The sequence below is a fragment of the Narcine bancroftii genome, chromosome 4 (genome assembly GCF_036971445.1).
Source record: "Narcine bancroftii isolate sNarBan1 chromosome 4, sNarBan1.hap1, whole genome shotgun sequence".
In the NCBI taxonomy this organism is placed as follows: Eukaryota; Metazoa; Chordata; class Chondrichthyes; order Torpediniformes; family Narcinidae; genus Narcine; species Narcine bancroftii.
The window spans coordinates 299863818-299884640 of record NC_091472.1 but is presented as its reverse complement, the minus strand read 5'-3'; the positions used below and the strand labels follow the sequence as shown (position 1 = coordinate 299884640).

The following is a 20823-nucleotide window of genomic DNA, read 5'->3' as shown; positions in this document are numbered from 1 at the left end:
TTTTAAAGAAAGTTCTGATCTAAAAGTTTTGTTTGTTTTAGTCCTTTTGTAAGTTAAATGATAGATACATACTCATTGGTATGAGTAGACATGATTTTTGCACTTTAAATTCCATAAAATAAATGTTCACTAATGTGTACAAATGTGCTTTGTTATTAGGTTAATTAGATTTTTTGAATAGTTTAAAAAGGTTCACAATAGGATGTGAATAATTTATTAGTGAGATCAACAATTAATCATCCTGAGTTACCAGTTACCTTGGAGATGTAATTCAGAGGTGAAAAAAAATGAATTGAAGTAAGTAAAATCCATTTGTTTTCTGTTGTTAACACAGAATTCACAAAGGTACAAATACTACATATTGTAGGTTCGATTGTTGTAAATTTTGTCATTTTGGACCAAAGTAACTGCAGTTCATCTGTAACCTGAGCCCAGCATATATGTTTGGAGGTAGGTTGAATAAAATAAATATTTTTAACTAAATATTAAATTGCACTATTTTTCTCAAACTTCCATATTTTTCAATGTATGGCAGTAACAATAAAATCACAGAGGCCTTCATTTGGCCCATTGAATCTCTTCTTTGTAGAACAGTCCTATTTAATTAATTCCCATTCTCTGCTTCTAATCCAGCAAAATGTTTTTTCTCAAATACCTGTCTAATAAATCCTGGATGACTGGTTTCTTTCACTCTTATGAGCAGTGAGTTCTAGAGTACAATTGCACTCTAATGGACCCCCAGGTGTCTATCTTAAATGTAAGCCCCAGACTATGATCTATAGATTCATATGAGCAGCCATCTAAATACATCATAACCCTGTACTCTTTTAAATATCCTCTCATTTTTCTTTGCTTCAAACAGGGGCATAGGTGGTAGTAGAAGAGCTGCATCTTAACAACTCCAGTGACTGTGGTTTAATTCTGACTCTGCTGCCTGTGTGGAGTTTGCATATTCTTGCTGTGACTGCATGGATTTTCTTCAGGTGCTCCAGTGTCCTCCCACATCTCAAAGATGTGTGGGTTTGTAAACTAAATGGCTATCATAAGTTGCTATGGCGTATAGATGATTGGTAGGATCTGGGGTAGAAGCAGGGTTGGCATAGTTGATAGAAATAAAAATTGAGATTGGTGTAAATGGGTGCTTGTTAATGGATTGAAGAGACTGTTTGATTCTAATAGAATATTCCTCATTTTTACAATCCATCTTTGCAGCTGAACCCCCTCATTCTTGGAGCCATAAGTGTCAGTAGGCACTTAACTTCTGGGAAATGTAATGATGATTTGTGGCCTAACCATTTTAAAAAAAAAAAAATGAAGCTGCCATATAATATCTGTTTCTGCCTCTGTTTATGGAGTTCAGCATACCATTTGCTTTATAATCCATGTTCTAATTTTCCGGCCACTTTGAAGATTAATGAGATTGAATGCACGTTCCCATCTATTCCCGTGCCTCTTAAGAACAATATAATTAAACCTATAATGTTTCTCGTGCTTTCTGCTAGTGCACATTACTTCATACTTTATTGTATTAAATTTCATCTGTTACTTGTTGATTGTTCTACCAACCCATATTCTCGTGCAATTATTTTATTATCCACATTGTTGTCATCTATAGTGCTGACATCTGCACTGTCTTTTTCAAATGGATTTGTAACAACTAAAAATTCTGAAATTTTATCCTGCACACTCACATCCAGTCATGTTTTACTTTGATTGACCCTTCCATTATTAATCCAATCCTAATGATCACTGCTCCCCAAATGTTCTGGGGGAGATGGGATCTATACTGTAAGGATGGGTTACATCTAAATCCCAGAGGTACCAGTCTCCTGGCAGGAGAGTTTGCTAGGGCTTTAAACTAGTAAGGTTGGGAACAAGGGTTCATGTCAGGGAGGAGAGCAAGAACAGAGTCTTTAGGCAAAGAAAAAAGGCTTTTTCACACAATCTGGAAGTGGAACAGTGGCAGGTAATAAATAGTGACCATAGTAACAATTGGAGAGAGGGTGAGAGGCAGAAAGTTAAAGGTAGAAGATCTGTGAGATGCATTTATTTCAATGCAAGGAGTGTGGTAAAAAAGGTAGATGAACTAATGGTGTGGATTGACACGTGGCGTTATGATATAATAGCAATTAGTGAGACATGGTTGAAGGAAGGTTGTGACTGGCAGCTGAATATTCCAGGATTTCGCTGCTTTAGACGTGATGAAATTGGCGGGGTATGAGGGGGAGGTGTGGCGTTGCTCGGTATTATAGCGGTGCTGAGGCAGGATAGACTGGAGGTCTCATCGCTTGAGGCTCTGTGGGTTGCATTAAAAAATAAGAAATATAGGGGTATATTATAGGGCGCTAAAAGAGGATGGGGAACTGGAAGAGCAAATGTGCAGGGAAATAACTGAGATGTGTAGTAGAAAACAGGGTTGTGATAGTTGGGGATTTCAATTTTCCTAACATTGATTGGGAAACACAATCAGTGAGAGGGCAGGATGGCTTAGTCTTTGTACAGTGTGTGTAGGATTGCTTTTTACAGCAGTATGTTGAAGAGCCTACCAGAGGGGAAGCAGTGTTAGATCCATTGTTAGGGAACGGAATAGGGCAGGCAATGGAAGTGTGCCTTGGTGAAAACTTTGGATCCAGTGATCATGGGTCCATTAGCTTCAACTTAAATATGGAAAGAAATATGTCAGGTCTGAGGTTGAAGGTCTTCAAGTGGGGAAAGCGAGATTTGAAGAAATGAGAGGGGATTTACAGAAAATTATATGGGCTGATCTTTTTTTGGAAAGGATGTAGAGGAGATTAGGAGGGTATTTAAAGAAGAAATATTGAGAGTACAGGATCTTTACAGTTCGAAAGGCAAGGCCAAAAGCCTAAGGGAACCGTGGTTTTCTGGAAAAATAAGGAAGTTGGTTTGGGATAAGAGGGGGGCATTTACTAAATTTAAGAAGCAAAAATGGATAAGATGTACGATTATTACACAGAATGCAGAAAAAGACCAGAAGAAGGAAATTAGAAAGGCAAAAAGAAGGTATGAGGTATCAATAGCTGATAAGGTAAAAGTGAATCCTAAAGGTTTTTACAGATATATGAATAGTAAAAGGAGGGTTAAGGATAGAATAGGACCACTGAAAAATGTGAGTGGTGAACTGTATGAGGAACCGTATCAGATGGGAAAGATATATGATTTTTTTTCTCATCTGTGAATATGAAGGAAAAGGACATTGGACTATGTGAGATAAGTGAGGCAAATGGCTTATTTATGGAAAAGATTGGGATTAGTAAAGAGAGGGTTTTGGAGCTTCTAGGGTCAGTAAAAGTGGATAAGTCTCCTGGTCCTGATGGAATTTTCCCCAGGACATTAAGGAAGGTCAGGGAGCAAATAGCGGAGGCACTGAAAGTTATCTTTTTCAAAGATCACTGGAAGAGGGGTGTGGTGCCACGGGCTTGGAGGGTTGCTAATGTAGTTCCATTGCTTTAAAAAAAGCACGAGGTGTCGGCCAAGTAATTATAGGCCTGTAAGCTTGACTTTGGTGGTAGGGAAAGTTATGGAGGGTATTCTTAGAGATGGTGTGTATAACTATCTAGATAAGCAGGGATTGATCAGGAGCACCCAGCATGGGTTTGTGAAGGGGAAATCATGTTTGATGAACCTTGTTGTTTTTTGAAGAAGTGAGAAGAAAAGTGGATGAAGGTAGGCAAGTTAATGTAGTCTATCTGGATTTTAGCAAAGCTGTTGATAGGTTCCACATGAAAGGTTAGTAATAAAGGTTCAGTCACTAGGGATTAATAGAGAAATAGTAAGATGGGTCCAAAGGTGGCTGGAAGAGAGCTAGCAGAGGGTCATGGTGGACAACTGTCTGTCAGAATCAAAGCCTGTAATGAGCAGAGTACCTCAAGGATCGGTGTTAGGTCCCCTGTTGTTCATAATTTATATTAATAATTTAGTTGATGGAGTGGTTAACTGAGTAATTAAATACGCAGCTGATACAAAAATAGGGGGAGTGGTGGATAGCGAAAAAGGTTTTCAGGGATTACAGAGTGATTTGGTTTGTCTGGAAAGTTGGGCTGAAAGATGGGAGGTGGAATTTAATGTAGAGAAATGTGAGGTGTTTCATTTCAGTAAAAAAATCAAAATAGGACATGTAGTAAAGGGGAGAACATTGGGGAATGTACAAGTACAAAGAAATCTTGGAGTTATGGTGCAGGGTTCCTTGAATATGGGTTCTCATGTTGACAGAGTGGTTAAGAAGGGATTTGGTATGCTGGCCATCATAAATCATAGCATAGAGTATAGGAGCTGGGAAGTGATGCTGTGACTGTTTAAGGCGTTGGTGAGGCCAAGTTTGGAGTATTGTGTTCAGTTCTGGTCTCCAAATTATAGGAAGGATCTAGATAAGGTGGAGAGGGTGCAGAGAAGATTTACAAGGGTGTTGCCTGGCTTAAAATACCTAGAGTACAGAGAAAAATTGAAGAGTTTAGGACTTCATTCCTTGGAACGTAGACGGTTGAGAGGGGATTTGATTTAAAATTATGAAGGGAATAGATAGACTAGGTGCAAGTAGACTCTTCTCCCTGAGAGCAGGGGAGGTTGAAACAAGAGGACACAAGTTGAGGGTAAGGGGACAAAATGTTAGGAGAAATATTAGAGGATGCTTCTTCACTCAGAGAGTGGTGGCTGAATGGAATAATCTTCCAGAGGAAATAGTTGAGGCAGAGTCAATTCTTTCATTTAAGAGGAGGCTGGATATATACATGGATAAGAGGGGGTTAGAGGGTAATGGGCGGAGAATAGGTGGGGGGAGCTAGCGGAGTTGTTTGAGTAAACTGGCATGGACTTGAAGGGCCGAGATGGCCTGTTTCCATGCTATAAACTGTTATATGGTTATATTGTCAACTGTTTTACTTCGGGCAGTAGAACCAATTCCTGCAATTAATTTCTTATTTTACTGCATCAAAATATTTTTCATTGAAGGAGTTTTCCTGAGCACATTTGAGAACTCCACCTGCCAACTCACGACCACTTCCCCCCACCTCCCCCCAGCCTCCATGACTTTCTTAAATGTTCTCAATGATTCCGCCTCCACCACCATCCCAGCAAAGCATTCCAGGCACTCACAATTCTGTGTGTATGTGTATATATATTAAAAAAACATCCCTGATGTACCCCCCTAAATTTCCCAAACTCTGGAGTTTGCTGATCCTGCCCCTGGAAATAGGTGCTGGCTGTCCACCCTATCTATGCCCCTCATAGCCTCGTAGGCCCCTATTATTTTACTGCATTCCAAAGAGAAAAGTCCCATCTCTGCTAACCTTGCCTTATCAGACTTGTTTCCCAATCCAGCCAGCATCCTGGTAAATCTCATCTGCACCCTCTCCAGAGCTTCCACATCCTTCCTATAATGAGGTGACCAGAACTGAATACAAAAATCTAAATGTAGTCTTAACAAAGATTTGTAGAGTTGTAACATGACCCCTCTATTCCTGAATACAACCCCCATTAATGAATTCCACAAGACTACCCTAACTATCCTATCAACCTGTGCGGCGACCTTGAGGATGTATGGATTTGCACCCAAAGGTCCCTCTGATTATCCACACTCTTAAATAATTGACCATTAACCCTGTACTCAGCTTGATGAGCTATCATTAACTGCAAAGACTAGAAGTTACCTGACTGATAGGCTTTTAATACTATAAACAGAAGGCACATCTCATATTGCTGATCCGAGACCGGAGCTTGTTCTGGGAGAGAGGTATGGCGTTGCTGCTTTTATTAGGGAATCAAGAGGGAGGAGCCACAGGTACAATCAGCAAGGGGTGGGCCAGCCATGCATATACAAATAATATTAACAGGTTTCCAACACATTCAGCCTCTCTTTTAAAAAGAGGTTAGATGGGGTGAAGTGGGTTCCATGTCCATCACAAATTCAGTCTGTCAGGTGGTCTTGTCCACCAATGCGACAGTCATAGCTCCGGCTGTGGTTCAGCTGTTGATTCCTGGACCGTCTGGTTGTTGTCAGTGGGTGAGGTGTCTGGTGACTGAACTGAGACAATTGGGGCGGGGGCTGGGGTAGGGTGACGTGGTATGTCGTGGAGTGATGGATGTATTGGTTAGCCAGAGTCCCATGGTCACCCATGTGCATCAGATGCTGGGCAGACACAGCGTCCTTGCACCCATCTGGGTATGCCACATAGGTGTATTGGGGTTGGCATGGAGGAGGTGGACCTTCTCAACCCTAATGTGTGATCACACTTCTCATGTTTATGGAGCATGTCTGGCCCTAGGGAAGTCAACCAGGATGGCAACGTGGTTCCCGATGCAGAATTCCTGGGGAAGGGAAACAACCTTTCACGAGGGGTGGTGTTACACAGGAGATTTCTGATTGTGTTGAGTGCTTCAGGGAGGACCTCTTGCCAGTGGGAGAGAGGTAGGCCTTTTGACCTCAAGGCCAGGAGGACAGCCTTCCAGATGGTGGTTTTCTTCCTTTCTACCTGACTGTTTCCTCGTGGATTATAGCTCATGGTCCTGCTCATGGTGATAACTTTGGCCAGCATATATTGGTACAGCATTGAATATAGCAGGGGTACCCACATAGGGTAACGAGGTTGTGCAAGGCTTTAATGACTGTGGGAGTGGTCATGTCCGGGCAGGGAATGGCAAAGGAGAAATGTGAGTACTCATCAATGATGTTGAGGAAGTACACATTGTGGTTTGAAGAGGGCAAGGGCCCCTTGAAATTTATGCTCAGGTGCTCAAAGGGGTGGGTGGCCTTAATCAGGTGCAACCTCTCCAGTGTGGTTTTCACTCTGCACAGACTTGGCAATTTTTGGTCATTATCCTGATGTCCTCATCTGAATAGGGGAGGTTGTGGTCTTTGAAGAAATGAAAGAACCTGGTGACCCTGGGGTGGCAGAGATCGTGGAGGGCTTGTGAACAGTTAGTCTGTGCACTGGTGCAAGTCTGTTAGGACAGGGCATCCAAAAGCTTGTTGAGTTTTTCAAACCAGTACAAAATGTCATAGTTGTTGATTGAGAGTCAGATTCTCCAACTCAGAATATTATCATTCTTGATTTTACCCCGCTGTTTATTATTGAACATGAAAGCATCTGCACGTTGGTCAGTCAGGGTAAATTGTTTGCCAGAAAGATGGTGCCTTCAGCCTCCATTCTGCCTCAACGATGGCCTGGGCCTCCTTCTCGATGGATGCCTGATCTTCGGGCCTTGGAGGATGTGTGAGAAAAATGCTACAAGTCTGCCTGCCTGGTTAAGTGTGGCAGCCAGGGCAAAGTCGGACGCATTCCTCTCCACCTGGAATGGAATAGATACATCTACAGCCTGCATCGTGGCCTTGGCAATATCGCCTTTGATGTGGCTGAAGGCCTTGCGGGCCTCTGCCGACAGGGGAAGGAGGTGGCATTTACAAGGGGGAGGGCATAAACTGCATAATTGGGGACCCACTGGTCATAATAGGAGGAAAATCCCCAGGCATCTTTTCAGGGCCTTGAGGCTATGGAGAAGTGGGAGCTCCAACAGGTGGCGCATGCAGTTGGGATCATGGCCAGTAACTCCATTCTCCACAACGCAACCGAGTATAGCCAGGTGTGATGCGCAGAATCATTTATCTTTGTTGTAGGTAAGGTTAAGGCTTTTGGCTGTCTGGAGGAATTTCTGGAGGTTTGCATCATGGTCTTGCAGATCGTGGATACAGATAGTGACATGCTCATCCACCATTCAGTCCATCTCCCTCTGGAAGACAAATATTCTGTTGGTGAACCCCAGGGAGATCCTAAAATGTGGTGTACTAACAGTCCTCTGGGCAGATAGGGAGCTGGTGGTATGCTGACTTTAAGTCAGTGGTAGAAAATACCCAATATTGGGCAATTTGGTTTACAGTGTCAGATAGGTGGGGAGGGGTAAGTATTTAGTTGCATAAACCTGTTAATGGTCTGACTGCCATTGATAACCATTTGTTTATCAACTCTTCCAGGTGCTCTGGTTACTTCCCACCTTCCACAAATGTGTGGGTTTGTAGGTTAATTAGTGTATTTGGGCAACAAGTGCTCATGGGTCAGAAGGGCCTGTGTCAGTGCTGTATCTTGAAAATTAAAATTAAAAAAAATCACGTGACAGAGTATATAGAGGTGTTTGGGAGATAAATTGGGAAAGGTTTGTTAGAGCAGGTCACACCAAAACTTTAAAACATTTTCAGCTTTTTGAAAAGGTTGCTGAGAGCTCAAGATGGCCAAAAGAAAAGTGGCCTCTAATGCTTCAAAGTGTATTGAAGGGAAAAGCACAAATTGCATATTCTAACTTGACTGCAGAAAAAGTGACAAATTATGATACTGTTAAACAAGCAGTATTGAAAGCTTATGAGTTGGTTTCAGAAGCATATAGACAAAAATTTAGGAGTTTGGTGAAAACATGGAATCAATCTTGTATGGATTTTACTCTGAAGAAATCTGTATTTTTTGACCGGTGGTGCGCCTCAAAAGGAATAAATAATGATTTTGACAGATTGAGAGAATTGATATTAATAGAGGAAATTAAAAGGTGTGTCGCAAGGGAGATTAACTTGTACCTGGATGGCAACAGGTGGCTAGATCAGTGGACAAATTTGCTCTAATTCACAAAAATACATTCCAGAAAAGCAGGCATTTTCAGAGAGTTAATGTGGAACAGATGAATAAACCTGTTCAGAAGATTAATATGGAACAGAATTGTAAACCTGAAATTAAGCCTGGAGAGAATGTTTTTAAAAAAAAAGATGAAGGTAAGGTGGGAAAGGACAGAATTTATGGATTTGTATGTAATTTTTGAAAGAAACCTTGTCATGTTATTGCGAATTGTCTAGTATTGAAAATGAGACAAGAAAAGGAGGTTTTACCAGAAGCATGTATTTGGACAGTTGAATTTAAGGAGACCAGATGTTCCAAACCTGGTAAGGATGTCATGGATGTTTTCAAACCTTTTGTATCAGAGGGCTTGGTTTAGTAAAGGAGGGAGAATCACAGGTTCCATTTAAAATTCTTAGAGATACTGGGGCTGCTTAGTCATTGTTGTTGAGAACTGTTTTAACTCTGGATCAAAGGACTGACACAGGGGACACAACTTTGATTAAAGGTGTTAGAGGTGAGGCAGAGTCAATATCTCTTCACAACATAGTGCTAAATTCAGAATTAGTTAAAGGACCTGTTGTAGGTAGGAGTAATTTCAAAGTTACCCATAGAGAGTGTTTCGTTTCTATTGGGGAATGATTTGGCATTTTACAAGATCAAACCAACATCCACAAAGAAGGCATATCACACAGGGGTAAAGATGAACAATTTCTTTATTAACAAAAATTCACCTTCAAACTTTAATTCAAAATCCCCCCCTTTTATAACAATGCCCACTGGTTAATATACAAATTTCTATAATAGTGTAAAACTAATAAATTCCCCAGCCTAAATGTAACATATGTAAGCAAAATTGAAATTATATTTCCAACCAGCCCACAGAAAAAAAACTTAGACACAAAACACAGAAGAGTCACAAAACTTCGACTTCAATCGAAGTAAAGATCATAAACAAAATTCAGTTTGTTTGGTAAACTGAAGCCAAAAGATTTTTGAGAGAGGGAGCACAAAATTCGAAGTGGTCTTCTTGTGTTGCTTACAGAGAGAGAAACAATGGCTTGGTCCAGATCCTTCTGGCTGCCTTCGGAATGTTCCTCCCTTTTTAAAATGCCCAACGTTCTAAACTGCCTCCCAGACAATGACTTGTGTTTTGGGCCTCCTTCCACTTCACAGAACACCCAGTGGTGGTTTGTCTTCCAAGTCTAGAAATTTCTAGATCATCTTCTGTACATGCCCAGTCTGTCTCCCACTCTCTCTGCAGTCAACCTTCACCTTAGCTCTTAAAGGCAAACTGTCACTTTCCAACACAAAACCACACAACACATAGACCAATACACAACACAGAACTCTGTAACACCTCCCCTGCTTAAAAAAATTTTGGTCCACAAGAACAAATTTTAAACAATTAATGGAAGTATTACATAAAATAAAATGAACACTCCATTTTTACAGTAAGTATGTGATTAGATTCATATCTACCCAGATTATCATCTTGACAAACAATCTGCTATTACATTATCTGTCCCCTTTATATGTGTAATAATTAAATCATACTCTTGTAACATTAATTTCTAGTTCAATAACCATCTATTCTTGTTTTTCATTTTAGACAGAAAAACTAATGGATTATGATCAGTATATATTATTAATGATTTTTGAGCAGTACATATATACACATCAAAATGTTACAATGCTAAAACAAGTGCTAATAACTCCTTCTCATTGGTCGAATAATTTTGTTGATGGTCGTTAAACTTGTACGAAATAGGATGTTCTACTCCATCACCATCCTTCTGTAACATTACAGCACCAACTGCTTCGTCACTGGCGTCCACGGCTAAAGAGAATGGCTTTTCAAAGTTAGGGGACACAAGTACAGGCTGATGGGATAAAATGGCCTTTAACTTCAGAAACGCTTCCTGGCATGCATCTGACCAGATAAATTTTTCTTTCTTTCCAAGTAGTTTTGTTAATGGGAGTGCAATTTCTGCAAAGTTTTTTCCAAATTGACGATAGTAGCCAATCATACCTCGAAATCTCCGAAGAGCTTTCTTTTTATTACCGGGGATAGAGAACGCAGTGATAGCTAATACTTTCACTCCAACCGGTGCCACCTGTCCTGTCCTACCACAGATAAATCACAGTGGCATGTCCAAACTAAAGTGCGAATTCACTGTGAGGTGCGCTTCCACCAGTTTCTGAAATAACTGCTCTAATTCAAGCATGTGTTCTTCCCACGTATCTGTACTAATTACTAATTAATCAATATAGGCTCCTGTGTGCTCCCAACCCTGAATTACTGTATTAATTATTCTCTGAAATGTGCCAGGTGCATATTTCATCCCGAAAGGCATAACATTATACTCCTACAATCCCAAATGTGTAACAAATGCAGAAATCTCCCTGCCTTTTTCTGTCAAAGGAACACACCAGTATCCTTTTAAGAAATCAATCTTTGTAAGAAATGTAGCCTTCCCCACCTTATCTATACAATCATCTATTCTGGGAATAGGGAACACGTCAGTCTTTGTCACCATGTTTACCTTTTTATAATATGTGCAAAACCTAATTGAGCCATCTGGCTTGGGCACTAGAACACAGGGTGAACTCCAATTTGAACTTGATTTTCAGATGATGTCATTTTTGAGCATATAATCCACCTCTTGATCCAACAATCTGCTCTTTTCCTGATTAACTTGGTAAGGATGCTGCTTGATAGGTTTAGCATCACCAATCACCACATCATGACAAGCCACAGTAGTTCTTCTTGGAACATCTGGGAATATATCCTTAAATTTCATAAGTAATGTCTTCATTTCTTCCCTTTCTGATTTAGTCAAATGCATTAACTTGGTGTCTAAGTTTTGCAAAACTATGGAATTTTCCAGCCTGGGGCTTATCACTTTGTTTGCTCCATGACCTTCCATGAAACCTATCTCCTCCTTACTTTCCTCAATAACTAGCACCTTGGTTGGAATCCTAGTCTCCTCCTCATTCATTTTCTCAAAGTAAGGTTTAAGCATGTTCACGTGACAGACCTGTGTCTCTCTTCGACGACCAAGCGTCTCAATGACATAGGTGACCTGGTTAATTTTTGATTTCATCTTTATATGGTCCTGAAAACTGAGCTCTCAAAGGGTTTGACTGCATTGGAAACAAAACCAATACTTTGTCACCAGGTTTAATGTCCCCAATTTTTGCTTTTTTAATTTTTCCCAGAGCATTTTTTAAATTTTTCCTTGCCATCTTGCAAACCTGATGTAATCTGTTTTTAAATTTGAAAACCTAATCCAACAGATTTGATTGTATATCATTATGTATCCACTGTTCCTTCAACAATTGTAATGGACCCTTGACTTCATGACCAAACACAACTCAAATGGACTAAAGCCAAGAGACTCCTGAGTTGCCTCTCTAACAACAAACTATAACAAATGGATCCCTTCATCCCAATCCTTTTTATTTTCCACGCAATAAGCCCTCATCATATTGTTCACAGTTAAATGGAACCTTTCCAAGGCCCCTTGACTTTCAGGATGATAGGCAGATGACACAATTTGATGGGCTCCCAATTCATACTCTGCCTGTTGAAATATTCCAGACATAATATTACTCCCTTGGTCCGATTGAATTTCCCTTGGTAGGCCAAACAGTGTGAAAAATTTTTGCATAGCCTTCACAATAGTCTTTGCTTTAATGTTTCTCAGGAGAATAGCTTCTGGAAATCTTGAAGCTGTGCACATGAGTGTTAACAAATATTCATTTCCTGCTTTGGTTTTTGGCAATGGACCAACACAATCCACTATCACTTTTGAGAAGGGCTTCCCGAAAGCAGGGATGGGTTGTAAAGGTGCCACTGGTGGTCCTTGATTAGGCTTGCCCACCAGTTGACCAGTGTAACAGGTTCTACAAAAGTTCACAACATCCTTTCTTAATTTCGGCCAATAAAACTGTTTTCTTATCTTTTCTACCATCTTCTTCACTCCATGATGACTTTAATATTTCATTCCTATAAGTTTTAGGAATTACAACTTGCCTTATTACAGCCCAGTTTTCACTGGCAGGTGTAACTTGTGGTTTCCACTTTCTCATCAATATTCCATCTTGAACAAAGTAACTTACTAGCACAGTTTCAATTTCCTGGTTAGACAGAATCTTATCTCTATTGTAACTGGGCCATTAACTAAGTCTGATTTCATCACTTCTGTGCAAAGGTATAGGTGCTGCTTAACCATGTAATTAAATTCACATCTCCAGTATTGGTCTCCTCACTAAATTCAAAGCGTTGCTTAATACAAGTGATTGGGCTGCACCAGTATCCCGTAGGATTTTAACTGGCACTTGATTGGATCCTTCTTTAACCGAAATGAAACCTTCAGTCATGAATGGTTTAAAAATATCCCTAACTCTCTCACTCTGAACACAAGCAGTTGGTTCCACCCCTTTCACTTTCTTCCTTTTCAGTATAGGACAATTTGCTATTGTGTGTCCTGGCTTCTTACAATAGTGGCAAGTAACACTTGAAAATTTTTCCTTCACCCATTTCTCCTCTTCTCTTCCTTTAACCTCTCTTCTAGATTTTCTTTCTACTCTACTTGGATTATCAGCAATACTCCTTTGAATGGTTTTCCCTGGTGTCCACTTAGACTCGTGGGCTAATTTAGCCAATTCTTGCCAAGTTTTTATATTTTTCTCTGCCAAGTACACTTGAATATCATGAGGAATACAATTTTTTATCTCCTCAAACAATGATTTCCTCCAATAAATAAGTTATTTTCTACTTTCATTGCGGCACATCACCGATCAAAACACACAAACCTCCTATAAGCAAAATCCACGTAAAATTGGGTTGCTGCCTTTTTTAAACTCCTGAACTTTTGTCTATAAGCCTCTGGTACTAGTTCATAAGATCGGAGTATAGCCTGCTTTACGAATTCGTAATCAGCTGCTTGTTGTACAGTGAGACACGAATACACCTGTTGGGCTTTCCATTTAAGAACACTTTGTAGCAGGAGTGACCAATGGTCTGATGGCCATTTTAAATTTATAGCTACTTTCTCAAAATGCTGGAAATACTGGTCTATTTCAGCTTCTTCAAATGGAGGAACTCACTTCACTTCTCTACTGATCAGAAACCTCTCGTCCTGACCAGCACGTGGATTTTGGGCTTCTTCCTCTCCTTGGGTTAGGGTCTGCTTCAATTTAGCTAGTTCCAGCTCATGTTTCCGTTCTTTCTCTCTCTCCTCCCTTGCGGCTACCCTTTCCTCCATTTCTGCCTGCCTCACTGCTTCCCGTTCGGCTTTCCTTTCTGCCTCTCTTTTTCCCTCTAATTCTAATTTTCTCAAAGCCAACTTTCCTTCCTCTGAAGTTTTCTCCTTTGGAAACTGTTCTAATGCAGCTTCTTCAAATACCCCCCTACACAGTGCTTAACAATATTTTGAGCAATTTCCTTCTTTTCCATCCCAGTTCTTACTGTAAGAAGTGCTGTTCGATCGCCGAACGAAGCCCAACTCCTGGAGTCTGGAGAATTCCTCCTTGGCTTGCTTCAATTTCTCCGACGGCAGCCGTCTAGCCCTGGTGTGGATCGGGGGCCTTGTGTGGAGACGTGATGGAATACTCTGTGTTGGGGAGAGCCAATGTTGAAACGAGGCTCCAGGATGGCAGGGAACTCACTGAGGATCCTGACGGCAGTGACTGTGGCGATCTCTGACCTGGCGTCATCTACTGTGTCCAGGCGCACAGAGCGGAAGGTGCGGGGATTGAGTAGTCTCCTGCCCCTCACGTCCACCAGCAGGCCGTGAGCCCTTAGGATGTCAGCCCCCAACAACGCCATGCCTACCAAGGCCAGGATGAATCTCCAAGTGAACTTCTCTTCCCCGATCTGTATCTGTGCCCTACGAGTGCCAAAGGTTTTGATTGTAGAGCCATTGGCAGCCTGCAGGGATGGATTGGGGGTTCAAGTCTGTGTTTCCAGCGCTGTGGGGGGAAGGACGCTCAGCTCAGCCCCTGTGTTGACTAGGAACCAGCGGCCTGTGGATCTATCTTGGATGTAGAGGAGGCTGTTCAAGTGGCCAACCGTCACAGCCATTAATGGCGGTTGTCCTGGCCGTTTCCCTGGTAATCACAGGGCTGGCGGCACTTGCGGGCTTTAGCCTCCCAGTGCTGATGGTAGAAGCACCACGATGACTGGGCTTCTTCAGCCTTGCCCTTGGGGAAATCTTGCTGACGATGGGGTGCCAGCTTGGAGACCTGGCTGAGTGCTGCCTTGTTCTCCTGCTTAGCTCGCCAGAGGGCACCTGCCCAGGCTGCTACCTTGCGGGTGTCGGAGAAGTCCTCTTCAGACAGATGGAGCTGAATGTCCTCTGGCATCTGTTCTAGAAAGATCTGTCTGAAGAAGTATGGCTCGTGATCCTCTGCCAGGACCAGCATCTCGTCCATGAGAGCTGAGGGGCTGTGGTCCCCCAACCCATCTAGATGTAAGAGTCTGGATGCACGCTGCTGGGGTGAGAGGCCAAACATCCCCAGGAGTAGATTCATGAAGGCTGCATACTTTTCGGTCAGTGGTGGTCGATGGATATCATCCACCCTCGCCGCTGTGTCCTGATCGAGGGCGCCCACAACATGGTAAAACTTGGTGGTATCAGCCGTGATGTTGCGGAGGTGGAATTGTGTCTCCGCTTGGCTGGACCATGTCCGTGAGCGATGTGGCCAGTAAGGGGGAAGTTTGAGGGCTACCACGTTAACCTCTGCCGTGTCCATCATTGGTTGGGTCCAGAAGGTTGTCTGGGCCCGTCGGGCTCACCAATGTGGCGCTCTGAGGAGCGAATTAAATCACTGCCACCACACCGATGGTCGTTAACAACTGTTTTTATTCAAATTCAGTGTGCCCCTTTAAGGGCAGCATGAGCTCAGTCACCTGGTGCATTGTGACATCATAATCGCTGCCCAGGGCGCGTGCTGGAAGGGATGCTGGAGTCCAGAAGAAACACCTGACAACGCCATCTCCTAATGGCTGCCCCGCCACATGGCGATATAAGCGAGGCCGGTTCACCATTAGGCTGTGTGCCGTCACAGGGCTTGTGGATATTACATGAAAGGTGAATTGTTGATGAGAAAATGGAGACCTTGTAGCTGCTACTACGGTAGAGCTACTGAAGTAATACAAAAACACAAGCCAGACTAGTCAACTGAAGACTGGTTTATTCAGGGTTTACAGGCTTCTTTTATATACTGCATGTCCAGGGTTCCACGGAAGGAAATATTAAATCTAGCTCAGTGCTCCTTTGGGTGGTCATCTTGGTGTAAAGAAAACTATGAATAAGATTTTGAGACAATTTTTCTGGCCGGTTTGAGGAAGGATGTTGTAGATTGGTCACTTTTGTTAGGTTGTGGGGAAACCTAACCAGGGTCCTCCAGTGGCTCCATTACAGCCTATTCCTGTTGTTGGGGAACCTTTCACTAGGGTTATTGTAGATTGCGTAGGTCCCCTTCCAAAAAGTAAGTCTAGGAATCAGTACTTATGATTACATTATGTGTACAGCTTCGAGATTTCCAGAGGCTATACCATTAAGAAATATTAAAGCCAAAATGCTGGTAAAGGCTCTGGAGAGATTTTTCAGTTTTTGGATTACTGAAAGAGATCCAGACTGATCAAGGATCTAACTTTGTCTGGGTTGCTTCAGCAGTTGGTTTATGAGTTGGGAATAAAACAGATCACTTCATCTGCATATTATCCTGAAACTCCGAGCTTTGGAAAGATTTCATTCTACTCTTAAAAATTTGAGAATTTATTTTATGGAGAATGGAAAAGATTGGGACGAAGGTATTCATTTATTGTTATTTCCAGCAAGGGAGGTTGTGCAGGAGTCATTAGGTTTCAGCCCTTTTGAAATTGTGTTTGGACATCAGGTTAGAAGACCATTAATGTTGATAAAAAAACAGTGGGTTAGTGAGGATGTGCGGTTGAATCTGCTGGATTATGTTTCTAAATTTAAGGATGTTTATTTGACAGGAAAGCTCAAGTGAGGAATTTTAAGACAAGAAGTAAAATTTTGATTTTGTTTCCAACACATGACAATCCTTTGAGAATTAGATTTTCTGGACCGTATGTAGTTAAATCAAAACTGAATGATGTTAACTATGTTGTTAACACACCAGATCGAAGGAATAAATCTCCGGTTTGTCACATAAATATGTTGAAACTTCATTATGAGAATAAAGGTAGTGAACAATCTATATCTGAGATGTTAGTTGTTGACAAGGTTGAGGAAGTTTTGGATCATAAGATGGAATCAGAATCTTGTGAGGGTAACCTTAAAGAAACCATGGTTCCTGTGTACCTGTAAGAATTACTTTTGAAATACACAAAGTTGTTCTCTGATGTTCCAAAAAGGACATCAGTGATTTATCATGATGTAAATGTAGGAGAAGCAAATCCCATAAAACACCACCTGTATAGAATAAGCATTCAGAAGTGTAAAATCATGGGATCAGGAGGTGGAATATATGTTGAGAAATGATATTATTAGACCTTCTAACTCAGATTGGAGTTCTCCTCATATTCTGGTACCGAAACCAGATGAAACTGTTAGGTTCTGTACAGATTAGAGGAAGGTTAATTAGTAACTAATTGCTTATTCTATTCCGAGAATAGATGACTATATTGATAAAACTGGCAAAGCTAAATTGGATTTGTTGAAGGGTTACTGGTGTGTGCCTTTCCTGAGACAGGAAAGAATATTTCGGCTTTTGTAACTTCATCCGGTTTATGAGTATAATGTGTTCCCTTTTGGCATGAAAAATGCCCCTGCAACATTCCAAAGGATGATTAATTCGTTAATCCAAGGGTTAACGCATACAGATGCATATATTGATGACTTGGTCACAAAAAGTGACACATGGGAAGAACATCTCAGGAAATTGGACAAATTGTTTGCAAGATTATTCAGAGCAAACTTAACTGTTAGCAAAGAGTCAATTTGCAAATGCCATGGTAACATACTTTGTTAGTTGGTCAAGGCAAAGTGGCAACTATTCAAGCTAAGGTGAATGCAATTTCTGAGTTTCCTATTCCCAATGGCAAGAAAGCAGTGAGGTTTTTAGGAATGGCAGGATATTATAAGAAATTTTGCTGAGGTTGCTCTTCCTTTAACCAACCTTTTGCAGAAAGGGGAGAAATTTGTGTGCATTAAAGATTGTCAGACAGTTTTGGAAAATTTAAAGGAGATGCTATGCCATTGCCCTGTGTTTAAAATCTCCTGATTTTGACAAACTATTTTCTTTAGCAGTAGATGAAGTGAGAGAGCAGGAGGTGCAGTTTTATTACAAAAACAAAATGAAATTGATCATTCAGTTGCCTACTTTAAAAAAAAATTAATGTTCATCAAAGGAACTATTTCACTACTGAAAAAGAATTGTTGTCTATCATATTTGCTCTGCAGAATTTTGACGTGTATCTTGGTACCTCTCATGGACCAATTGTAATATTCACTGACCACAATCCTCTGGTGTTTTTGAATAAAATGAAGAATAAAAACAGAAGATTGTTAAATTGGGGTTTAATATTACAAGAATATAATCTGCAAATTAATCATATCAGATGTATAAATAATGTGATAGCAGATTGTCAAGATGTTAAAATTGATCATGTTTAAAAATACTCTCAGAATTAGGTTACTGTATTATAACATGTTATATATTGTGTATTGTTATCTCTAGTGATTTTTAAGACAGGTTAGTTTTAACTGAATTTTAACTCAAGTTAAAATTCCTTTAAAGGGGGAAGCTATGTCAGAATATATAGAGGTGTTTTGGAGATAAATGAGGAAAAGTTTGGTAGACCAGGCCACACACACACTTTAAACACAGAATTTTTGCAGGAGCTTTTGCCAGAGAGCTCAGACTCATGATGGACTGTTTGAAAAGGCAGAAAATGTAACAACAGGCAGTAGCAGCTTTGTCTGGAAAACCGAACTTACTCTCTGGAAGGTCATGTGATCTTTCCAGACAGAGCAGAAAAAAAGAGGTTTTGCTCTCAGAGGAGGGAGTGAGAGAGAAGAAAGACACAGACATTGATTCCAGAGGGACAAGCTGGCAAGCTTTGGAAGACGGCCTGGTCAAAGGAGAGGAATGACTGTCTGGTGGTTCCCTTGGAATAGGAGAAACAGAAAGGAACTCTGTGGTGACTTGAAACAAGAAAAACTCTCTCTCTTAAAACCAACAAGAACCCTTCTGAGTGGTAACCATTTACCAGTGAAGCACCAAAGCCTGGTGAACTTTATTAATGTTCTGTGTACAGAACAAGAATTGCCTGCAACCAGTGAGATTGGACTGTGAAGCAAAAAACTTTGCTGAATTTACACACACTACACACATGTGCACTTAGCATTATAAGGGGGTTAAGTAAGTCAATAGACATGAGTTGGTTTGATTTTATTTTCATGTTCAAAGATAATTAAAAGCAACTTTTGTTTAAGTAACCCTTTGTTGTGATGCATATCTATAGCTGCTGGGTTTTGGGGTTCTCTGGACTCAAAAATTCTTTCCCTCCCAATGAAATTGGCTTCAGTTTTTACCCCTTTTTCTAGGTTTTATCATCCTTTGTTGCTCATAAAGTTGAATACTGGCTTGGGGATGACATATTTGGTGCAGAGTTTTGAAGCTTGTTGTTTTGTGGCCTTTTAAATAGCCGACACATTTGCTTTTCAAAGACTTTGAAGCTCCCCTTTAAGCTCAGATATTTTATAGGTACAAGGACTGCCTAAAGAAATCTCTTGGTGCCTGCTGATATCGCCTCAAACCGTGCATCTTGGCGCCTCACAGTTCGGCAGGCAGCAACCTCCTTTTAAGAAGAGCGCAGAGCCCACCTCTTTGACAAAAGACAAAGGAGGAAAAACCCAACACCCAACCCCAACCAACCAATTTTCCCTTGCAACCGCTGCAACCGTGTCTGCTTGTCCCGCATTGGACTTGTCAGCCACAAACGAGCCTGCAGCTGACGTGGACATTACCCCTCCATAAATCTTCATCCGTGAAGCCAAGCCAAAGAAAGAAAATAAAAGTAAATACACTTTATCATTAAAAGAAAATTTAAAAAGCTCAAGGAAAATATGAAATTTTGCCAAATTCTTATTTGTAAAATTCTTTCACCTTTTGCCTTGCAAATCCAATTGATCTATATTGTATGTTCAAATCCTGTATAAAAGTCTGACCTGGAGAAGGACTCGCCTGTTGGTATTTGGGATAATAAGGGCTGGGCATTGCCACTGAACTTTTGCTTATATTTACATTAATTTACTTAATATGAAACAAGATTTTTATTTGCATTTTTAACAAAAATGAGTCCTAGAAATGTGACCTTATTTATTGGCTGACTGTTTGTAGAAAAATTCCTATTATTTTGTGATTTCCTCCATTATAATTGGGATATGGGCTTCAGCATTGGGGAAATCCATTTACATCCAAATTGTAAGTGAAATTTCAAGCACTGGTTCTTGACTTCTAAACTTAAGGTTTTGCACTGTTGAAACTAGATGACATTTTAAGCAAGGTTGACTTTGCGTTCATAAGCCTCTTTCACACTGCCGCCTTGTCCTAGTAATTGACGTCCAATCTGCTGGTTAAGGGTCCAGTGTGTGAAAGCTCCTTAATTGCCATGCAGGCATCAGTTGACGCTGGGGATGATGCAACCTAGGTAGGTTGCATCATCCCCACAGTCAGCTGACGCCTGTGTGCCGATTAGCCCAGTGTGAAAGGGACATGGACTATCCAGGGACAAATAGTGACACGTTTATGAAGTTTTTGCATGAATGCAGGAACATGAAGGAAACAAAAGATGAAAAAGGTAAAAAATTTGCTGACTTGTATAAACCATTATAAATTTCTAAAGGACCATGGGAAAGTCACAGCTTGAGATAGCAATGGCGGATCTTCCATTGCTCTTTTGCACGGTCTTTATAAACTCTGAGTTATTGTCACTTGAACTTTCCCATGGTGTTTATAAATTGTGGAGCTATGCTTTCCCATGGTCTTTTATAAATGTATAAAGTTTATATAAATTGGCAGAACAGGGGCTGAAGGGCTCATACTGTGCTGTAGATAATGCTTAATTATGTTATAATTAGGCATGATTAATTTTTAAATACAAGATCATAATACATTGATCAGTATTTAGGCAGGTCCACCATCACTTGATGTGTCACTTAGATGTCACTAG

General features: G+C 40.8%; 1 protein-coding gene across 26 annotated transcripts in view; it reads left to right on the top strand.

Annotated features, from left to right (window-relative positions):
* LOC138762153 (myosin-IIIb-like) overlaps positions 1–20823 on the top strand; it is a 550501-nt gene that overhangs the window by 4933 nt on the left and 524745 nt on the right. For 22 of the 26 annotated variants that reach the window (XR_011356778.1, XR_011356777.1, XR_011356779.1 and 19 more), the window contains exon 1: positions 15564–15706. The exons of 2 other annotated variants lie outside the window; for them this stretch is intronic. Coding sequence is in view for 16 of the 24 variants with exons in the window: in XM_069935651.1 (XP_069791752.1) it covers positions 15618–15706 (89 nt within the window). In the remaining 8 variants the exon portion in view is untranslated. 2 more of the 26 variants (XM_069935654.1, XM_069935653.1) reach the window with 2 other exon arrangements.